At 42.3% G+C, this 9,882-nt stretch overlaps 1 protein-coding gene across 1 annotated transcript; it reads right to left on the bottom strand.

The window, feature by feature from the left end:
• Nucleotides 1-3,766: 3,766 nt before the first annotated feature.
• Nucleotides 3,767-6,431, bottom strand: SHISA3 (shisa family member 3). The gene is made up of 2 exons (XM_027686561.1): nt 6,137-6,431; nt 3,767-5,253 (listed from the first exon to the last, which is right to left on the bottom strand). Exons 1-2 carry the CDS (start codon nt 6,429-6,431, stop codon nt 4,802-4,804), a joined length of 747 nt encoding a protein of 248 aa, XP_027542362.1. The 3' UTR covers nt 3,767-4,801.
• Between the last annotated feature and the right edge of the window lie 3,451 nt (nt 6,432-9,882).

Genomic DNA, 9,882 nt, shown 5'->3' with positions numbered 1-9,882 from the left:
GAAGCTTTGTTGACTTGATTGGTTGGAAATGCTAGTGATTACTTTCAGAAGAAAATGTATCTTGTCACTCTTGGGTTTGAATTGTATAAAATGGAACATACCAGAAATAGTATTACACAAATACCAAAGAGTTCCTATGTTTATTAAGGTAAACTGAAACATAGGAAATTGTTTTAAGGTTTTTTGTGTTGGGGTTTTTTAAAAACATTTATTTTGAGATGTCTTCTTCAGTTGTCATGTGAAGTCCAGAAAAGGTTTAAAAAAAAACCAACCAAACAAACAAGGAGCACTGGTATCTGCAATTTAGTGACTTCCAGCTGAGCCCTAACATACTCCGGTGGTAATACCATATTTTGAAAGAGAAGTATGCAGTACCAGAATGGTAAGAGTGGGAATAAGGAAACATCACCTCCCTTTCAGATGACAGTGATAAATACTGTATCCTTTGGCTATGATAATAGTGGGTATTTCGTTCCTGTAACAGTGCCTGCCACTGAATAAAAATCAATACATTCAAACCTAAACTAAGTTTTGGTTGTAAATAGGTGACTGATTCTTTATATATGCACTAGACAATGAATTTATTTTGTATTCTGTGCAAGCAGGTTTGATAATAGATCTTAGATGTCGCTGGTTTCACGAGACCCAGTCTTTTAGTGGTAGAGTGGGTTTAAGCATGTTCCACTTTGTGGTATGTCACCACCTCTAATACACTGGCAGCATGGGGACATTGAAATTATTCAGGTTATAATGCAGTTTATAATGATCCAGGCTCCCTTTCAAATCCTTTTCCTCCTTTCTTATGGCAAACATTATTTTTAAACTAAAATCATTTCACTGACCTGATATACACTACAGCCCCCTATTACACAAGTCATAGATGGAAAGAATAAAAAGAACAGAAAAGCATTTCTTGTGCCTTCGCTAATGAAAACAGGATAGCATGGAATTATAGCCTCAATGTAACTGTGAGTCAAAAACTGTTTCCATGAGTACTGTGGAGCAGTAGCCACCTCAAAAGCATACACACCGTTCAGAGTACTTCAAGTCCACACAGCACATCACAATAGGCAGCAAAACAGCACACTGAAAACAGACTTCATCTCCTTGGTGTTGCTGTCAAGCTGTAACTGAACAGTAATGGCAAAATAATTTTGAAATTGTCACTTTGTTTTTTAAATTCAAGTGGGATTAGTACGACAAATAATCCATGAGTTTACATAGCCATATACTATACTGCTTACCTAGTTTCAAAAATCCTTCAGGCATTCTTGCAAGTACTTGTAATGTTTATCCTAGCACTGGAGAGTCTTGTTACATTTTGGAGATACCTGCTTAAGAATACCAAAGTGCAGAAACACAAAACAAATGGCATGTTACTATTATTTGTAATCCACAGAAGACTTGAGTTTCATCTAAGTCATTACCAAGTAATGGCAAGCAAAGCATTTATTGCATCATGTATGAATGACATTTATTGTGTGAATATTCTTTCATTTTGATTTTAGATTGAAATCACCCTAGAAAAAGGAGTATGAACTAACTCCAGAATTACAGAAGAAATAGTTAAATCTACTTTGTTAATGTGGCAGTAATGTAAGTACTGCCTGTAAATGTTACTTCTGATAGCAAGCAATTGCTTTTGGTTCAAGCTTACATCCAGCCCTTCAAACTGTTTCATTAGTCATTAAAACTCTTACCAGAATGTCATTTTTGTTCTGTCTGCAAGTTTTAGGAAAATTTCCTATCAATTGTAGGAGTATCTAGTGCCAATAGGTCCTTTTCATTAGGAAGGCAATTCAACATTCTTGCCCGCACACCGAATCCATCTGGGTCGGAAACCACAGGCACAGGCAACAAGCATTTCCATCCATAGGCTTGTATTCTGGCCACCTGCTTTTCTCTCCCTTTAGCTACTGTACTGTACCTACATGAACAATAATAGATTCTTTTTAATTTACAGATTCTTTTTTGTCTATCCATTTGCAGATGGTGCATAATCCCCACCTCACCTGCATCACAGGTAACCCAGTACAGCTATTTTAACTATACATGATCTTTCCCACCCTTACAACACCATCTCCAGGACTTACTGCACTCTGGCTACTGATCTGTGAAGTAGTTAGCACTCTATAAAGTCACAGGCTTATCTAAGTCTGATTCAATGAAATTATTCCTGTGTGTCAAGTTATTCAAGCATTTTATGAGAACAAACCCATTATTCAGCATCAGGGGAAGAACGGAAGTGGCTCAGAGGTGTCTTCCTTGCTAGACTGAGTTTCACTCTAAATGGCAGACTTCACAGCCTCTCCTTGGGCTGAATAATCATTACAGTCTAAAGCTGTATGCAAGTGTATCAAAAACTGTCCCTGTGTTAAAACTCTGACTGCAGAGCCCACTGAGACCGTCGCAGTGAAGCAGCCTGGCCTGTTCGGTGTACAGCACCGAATGGAAAGGGGCAGTGACTGAGCCCAACTCACAGCTATCTTTGCTGCATACAGCCTTTCTTTGATGAAAACACTGAATTTCAGCCACTCACCACCTGTGTCAGTTCCTTTGATGGCTTAATTACTCTTTAAAGGTAAATAAATTGCACCTTCTTAGTTAAAATTGATGAAGTGTCTGCTTCCCGAAGGGGTCTGTGTTGCCTCGGTTTACTAGATAGAGATTTTTACTAATTGGAGACTTACTATAAAGTCTCTACTATACTTGTAAAAATCCAGTTTAATTGGTTTACTGTTTCTGCTGTATACAGGAATGGTCAGCAGATCTCACAGCATGCTTCCAAATAACAGGGCTGATACCTATTGCCATATTCAGTGATTTTTCAAAAAAGTTACTTGATGAACAGTCCCATACCTAGTAGCTATTCAAAATATGCGGGAAGAGTCCTATGAAACATCATAGGTGACCAAAAATGTACCTGCCCTTGAAGCTTGTTTCTAAAATAAAATTGCAAGCCTGAACACTTACCCTTCAATTAACTTCCCAAGTGCTTAAAATCTAATTTTTAGTAAAACTTATACAAGACTGTATATCATGATTTAGGTTGTAATTAACAATTACAGCATTCAAGCTAAAGTCTATTACTTAAAACATCATTGTGTACAACTTGTCTTTCTGCTTAGAAACCGCATTACCAGCAGTAATGTCTGTTGGATTGTAATGTTAATTGTGCAATAACAAACATATTAAAAGGGTTATTTCAAAATATTTTTGTCATAACTACTGATTACTAGATATTTGTTAGAAAAAAACGTATTCAACTCTTGAGGAAGAACCAATGAAGCTTTTCTAAAATACTTGTAAGATAGGTCACCTATAAGGTACTTTAACAGATTCTATACACAGGGAGTTTAAGGCTGATAAAACAGGAAAGCTCAGCCTTTGATATTGTAGATTCTGACTCACAGAATGACTTCGTTTGTTCACAAAAATAAGTATACAGAGAAGCCATTTAATGACTGCATTTTTTTCATGTGTATTTTACATTTGCTTACTACGTGTTTGGTTTAGATACTTTTTTTTCTTCTTCCATTTGGTTTGTTGGTTTACTTGGGTGAAGGAATGTAGAAGGGCAAACAAAATTTATTCCTAGTGCAGGACGTTTAGTCTAAAATAGCAGCTAATCAGTGTCATGTTCACCACAGCTGCATGTAAAAGACTTTAATGAATCTATTAGTTTGCGATATAATCAGAATTTTATATTATATTAAATCTGCACAACAGGTGCAGCTGAAGATGTAAATCATTTTAAAAAGCAAAATAAGCTATTTTAACAGGAAAAAATACAGAGTAGTTACACCAATCAGAATCATCAAACACTACCAGTACAGAGTCATACAGATGACACAACATTTCAACCACACAGTTTATTGGTAATTTGTTTGTGTGTGTGACTACTGAATAATTAGTGTTGTCAATACTGTAAATACATTTTAAATTACAAGCTTTTCTTTACATTTTATACATGGCTAATTTTACAAAAAAGAACTTCATGATCAGTCCAACTTACACCTTGCTGAGCAAAAAGCTGACAATAAATACTTCCTTCTGAAAAATGCTTTATGTAGAACACAATTCTTAGAATTTTATGTGGAGAAGTTATTGGTGATATTGCTGAATACATTCTGCTTCCCTTAAAGGTAATTTGGCTACTTGAGACTGGCTTATTTTCAACTAGCCTAATTAGTACTAGTTTTATCTATCATAGTTAAAGTTTACTATTACAAATATGCAGTGTAAGTTCAGGTATGTGTATTTTTTAAAAATCTGTGCATTTTGATATCTAATAAAATTCTTCCTTTTCACTGCTCATGAAAGTAGTAAGCAGTCAGCCGTTTCAGGTATCCTCTTTAGTAAGTATTACTTCTCTCTTACTTCTCAGGCTTATTGCTGCTTTATAGAACTAGTCCGATTATTATTAGTGGAATGCAGCCACTGTTTGTTAACTAAGTTAACTGCATTTTACCCTAGTAAAATGTTATTTATTACACTGTGAAATGAGTACCTTTATCCTAAAATGGTTCTTTTACTTGTCTCTAAACACATTCTGCACAAATTAGGCTGAGCGATCAAAGCAGTCCATTTCTAGAGCAACAGTTTGGGATGTTTTACAGCTCATTTGTGAGTGTGATCCAAGTTTGGGAAATGCAATCCCAAGCGAGACCTTGTACTTTTCAAGGGCAACTCACCCACAGGAACAGTTCTGACTACTACACTCACACAGCACATCAGTGTGACACCCACCGGCAGCAGTCCCTCTGCTTCTGAAGGCTGTGTTACTTCTTCACAACTCTTTTCAGCTCTGAGTAAAATCAGAGCAGCTCTTCCCAGCCAGGGCAGGTTCTGGCTGGAGAGGATACCCAAAGTACGGTGGTGACACCAGAAATCCGGTTGGCTGGGTCAGGTGGACTGTGTGGGCTGTCTGGAAGCAGCCAGATGTGTACGGTGGAGGTGGTGACGCCACAAGGCACCCTGGCTCTGCCCGGGGGAAGGAGAACCTCCGAACTGAGCCACCAGTTGAACTGGAACTTGTCGCGGTACTGGACTGCCTGGATGGTGTCCTGAAGCTTGTGGAGGCCAGGATCATGGGAAGAGCCTCGGTCTGATAGCTCCGCAGAGAAAATCGTATTGGTTGCGATGGTTGTTTAGGTCTCAAACATGTGCAACAATAAACGGCTACCAGCGAGCCCACAATAATGAAGGCAATAAATATTGATCCAACAATGAGGAATGGAACGTAGATTGGTTCTGGGAGAAGAAAGAAAAAGAAAAGCCGTGCAAATTAGCCTACTGAAATAATAGGTCTGCTGTATAGAAATATAAACTCCACACCATTTATAAAGCCGCCCATTTCAGTCCCACTAACACACTGAGCTGCTCAGAAGACAGAACTTTCAACCATTATCACTGAAACAAAATTAAAGTTTAAACCTTGTAGGTTCCAGGGAAATAAAAATTTCTTTCTTTTGACAGTTTACTAGTTACCAAAGGTAAAAGCTGTTTATACCATGTTCTGCTTGCTGGTTCTTGGGCACTGCTCAAGAATCTCACTCCTGTCCTCCTCCCTCATTCCCCAGACCGTCGGGACTGTCTAATATAACACCATGAATCTGCAGGCGAAGCTCAAATGCTGCAGGTGCTGTTAAATCACTTCCATTCGAAAGGTGGAAGATAAGCTCAGAACGTCTGACTTGGGAAACCAGTCTCCGTGTGCGCTGCCGGATTCCTTTTGTTTGGGAAACTGACGGTCCCTCGCACGGTGGGGCTGTGCCTGCAGAGCACCACTCTCACCTCCGGGAGCAACAAAGTTAAACAGGCACAGCAAAGTTTGCCCATGCGAACATAAAATATAAGTGTGCCTTTCAGTCGAGATGACTCCAGCAGCCGGTCCCCTCGGACCGCGGAGCTGCCCCTCCCCTCTCGCACCCCGGGCGCCCGCTCTGTTTCCCGGCGCAGGGGCCGCTCCGCAGCCGCGCTCCCGGCGCCACCGCCCCGTGCGCACCTGGAGCCGCGCCCGCCTCCTGCCCACCCGATGGGACGGGGCAGGGAGCCCCGCAGCCGGGCTCGGGCCGGGGGATGCTCCGTGGGGACTGGCTCCCGCCCGCCTCGGGACGCGCGGCCGGGCACTCACGGGCGGTGACTCCCGGGTCCGGGGGCTCCCGGTCGTTGGTGCAGCCTCCCTGCTCCAGGCGAGCCTCGGCGGCGGCACAGCAGTAGCGCAGCGCGCAGGAGCCGCAGCAGATGGTGGCGGCCGCCGTGTCGAAGCCCTCGGGGCACTGGAAGCCCTCGTGGTAGCCGCCCTGCCCGTCTACCCAGCCGTGGCAGTACTCGCCGCCGCCGGGCTGGCCCCCGCCCCCGCCGCCCAGCAGCCCCAGCAGGAGGCAACGAAGCAGCAGCAGCGGCAGCTCCCGCCGCCGCCCCGCCATCTCCCCGCCGCCGCCGCCCCGCTGCCCGCCCGCCCCGACGGGGCGAGCAGGGGGCGGCCCCGGGTGCCGTGCGGGGCCTCCTGCGCCGCGTCCGGGAGCTGGGGGGCAGCTCCCCCCCCAACACACACACACCCGGCCCCCGCAGCCGCGCCCCCGCGGGGCCGCGCCCGCGTTCACCTGCCGCGGCTCCTGTCGCCTCCCGCGCCCTCCGTCCCCGCAGCATCGCCCCGCACCTCGCTGTCCTCCCGGCCCTCGCGGCTGGGCTGGCCCCGCTCCTTACCTATCGGTCGGATGGGGCTGGGTGCGGAGGGATTGGGCCAGGTCAGCCTTAGCGTTCTGGGGGCGTCTTCCTCTCGGCATGCCCCGTGCCCGGCCTCTGCGCGAGACCTGCGGAGCTGGAGTGCGGGAATATTCCGTCCCGCACACCCAAACGTGCCCCTGCCTCCCCGCCAGCCTGACGCCGCGAAGCAGAAGGGTCTCCTGCACTGGCAGTTTATTAAAGCAGCCCTGTGTTTCTAAGGGTTAAAAAACCAAGCACAGCGCATGCCTTATTGCAAGGACCCTTTGCTTTTTAACCTGTTTTCCTTCCTCGATACTTTTTACGCTCAAAGACATAGCAGCATATTCCCAGAAGATTTATAGCCTCTTTTAGTCAGACACGAGGCCTGTCACCTATATTTTCTAAAGGGAGAGAGTGTGTGTGGGGCTGGGAAGGAGGGACACATCTGTTCATATGAGCATCCGATCCTTTTTCTTCTGGAAGAATAATTGCAATTCACCAAGCAAAAACCACAAAAGGAACTGCTTATTCATTTATCCTGGAGGAAAAAAATATTTTAAATTAACTGAGCAGATTTGGACTTCTGGTTCAAGCAAAGAAACATTTCTTTAAATGATGTCTCCCCTGTGTGCTGTCTAAGAGGCACTCCTGCTCGAACGGTGAAAGTGCTTGCAAAACAAGCATTATATTAAAGCCATGCTGAACAAAAGAATTCATTTTTCCTGTATCTGAAGCTTCCTGCTATAATTTACCGCTGGGGTATGAATATGTATATCAGAGTCTGACCACTTGTCCAACATTTTGAATGCCCATGTCACTAATTTCCAGAGTTGGCAAGTTTAGTGTAACAAAAGGAACAAAGTGTGCTGTGTACCAGCAATAAAACTGCGCGCCCAGAGCCATCTATCAAGACATTAGACTTCTGGCCAACCCCTAAATACAGTCCACAAGCACAATATTTGTGTTTGTTTTTCTTTTAACTAATCTACTCTCTTCTTTTTTTTTTCCCTCTGACCCTTTTTTTCCCTATTTTGATTTCTTTAAGTGTAATCAGTACCACCAGATTGGAAAAGTAAACAAAAAATTTGTATAAATGAAAAATATTTTTCATGGCTATTGAACAGATATAGCTTTATAAATAACAAAACTGGATTTTAAAGAAAAACAAATAAATTTTGAACATGAAAATGTGATATTCTGTCCTCTTCTGCATTTTCATTTTGAAACGATGATGTGAATTGAAATTTACCAGCTGTCCTGACTACAAGTTCCTAGTTTTTATAAGCCAATGTTAAATATTAATATAGTTTTGCATTTACTTCACTGTGGTTTTAGAGCAAACATAACCTTCATGGAATGTTTTAAAATGTATGGTTTTTAAAGGCCTAATCCAGCTTCCAGGAAGGTCAAAAGGAATCTCTATGTTGACCAGGATGAGGCTTGGAACAGGAGCTCAGTAAGGTCTTCATGGTGCATTTAGCTGTCTCAGGTGCAGAGAACAGAGGGACAACAGAGCCGTCCTCTTAAATCTGCCACATTTGATGGGAATCACTGAGTAAATATGTCACAGCTCATATGTTGATTTTGTTAATTAATTCATCAGCTTCCAAAAAAAAAAAAATGGTCCGAAAAAAAACCTTCTGAGATATATATGAATATATATATACATACACTTCAGATCTTAAGCTACTCTAGGAACTGCAGAGGTGTTGTTCTGAGGTGGGGGTGGGAAGGAAACTGAGGGGGATTCCAGTCCACAGACATCAGGAAGGTTTTGAGCTGGGTTTATTTCTCCTTACTTGTTCCATCTCTAATGCTTGGGTTGTTAGGCAGAGGCTTCTCTCTGCTTCCCTCTTGTGTAAGGTAATGGCAGCTGTACAGTCTCCTGCAAACGGGCACAATTAACCTTCTCTTTATTTGAATCCCAAACTGCCCCATCCTGCAAGAAAAATCCTGTAAGATTTTCTTAATTATTGGATTGCAACTGTGTGTATGGTTGGTTTATTTTTGTATGGATAAATGGCATTTCAATCACTCAAGTGGAGTTATTTCACTTCTGCCAAATAAAAGTCAGAGGCACATTGCAGTACTACTTCTGCAAATACTACCAACCTGGAAAACTTGAAGATACATGAGGAGTTTTCCGATGAACTGCTGAGGTCTTAACTGACTTCTCTGGTCTTACTCTTTGCTTCCTCTGAAATACTGATGCAGTTTACAGAATGTGCTGTGACTCTGGTGGAGATGAACAGGATTGTTCTGACCTAGACAGTCAAAAAGCCTTTGCTTTGCTTCCCTTTTGTAAAGGATGCATCTGGGCAACCACATCCTTTAACAATTTGACATGCTAGCAGATTCATCTGCACCAATTTATGGCATTTGCTTTAAACTAAACCTTCAAATAATTAAGAATACAAGAGAAACAGTTGCAGATTGTTGGTGAGCACCCTTCATCTGCAGTTTGAGGACACTGGGTGGCTCCAAGTTGCTCAGCTTTGGACTGGGTAGTGTTCCTACAAAGTGCCTTTGCTGACTTTGCTTATTATTTATTCTTAGCTGAAGCCTTCCAGCTTCCAGGTGATATGTCATCAACTTAATTATATCATGTTAATTTTGAATGAGAAATACTGTTTTTAAAAGCTCATATAATGTTTCAACTGTTGTTGTTTATAAAGCTTAGTATTAGAACTAATGAAGTTGATATCAGTCATATAACAGGCAGAGAAGATAATTTCATTGTAGTTTAACGTTTTATTATTTACCAGGCTTTTCTTACTGTCTCAACAGCAAACCTATGGGGAAAACACATTATAGTACTCCTCATTTGCCTCACTGTGTAAGATCAAACAGTTTTTCTTAAATGACTTCTGATCTCCCAAACACTTCTAAATAATGTCACACTTCTGTCTTGACTAGGGCAACGATACATGAGCTCAGCTTATATCTTGGTCATTTCACCCTGGCTCTTCATTAAATTTTGCTTTGAGTTTCGAAAAACAGAAGGGACAAGTTGAGTTACCAGCTTCTAAAAACAGCCTGGTGCAAGCAGATTTCCCTTTAAAAATAAAATCAAAATAATATACCATCTAAAGCAAGCCCTTTAGCTACGTGAGTTGCTTCATCAAGCACATAAGGACTGCGTTGAATAAAATCCTGTATGCTGTTCTTTAA

This window comes from Neopelma chrysocephalum, unplaced genomic scaffold, assembly GCF_003984885.1.
Source record: "Neopelma chrysocephalum unplaced genomic scaffold, ASM398488v2 Primary Assembly neopelma1_71, whole genome shotgun sequence".
NCBI lineage: Eukaryota > Metazoa > Chordata > Aves > Passeriformes > Pipridae > Neopelma > Neopelma chrysocephalum.
Note: the sequence above shows the minus strand (reverse complement) of the source record. Positions and strands in the feature narration are given on the sequence as shown.

Excerpts from the sequence above, each read along its gene's own strand:
- SHISA3 (XM_027686561.1), bottom strand. The coding sequence starts at position 6,431 with ATGGCGGGGCGGCGGCGGGAGCTGCCGCTGCTGCTGCTTCGTTGCCTC. Across the intron at positions 5,254-6,136 it reads GGACCCGGGAGTCACCGCCC|AACCAATCTACGTTCCATTC; the intron begins GTGAGTGCCCGG and ends TTCTTCTCCCAG.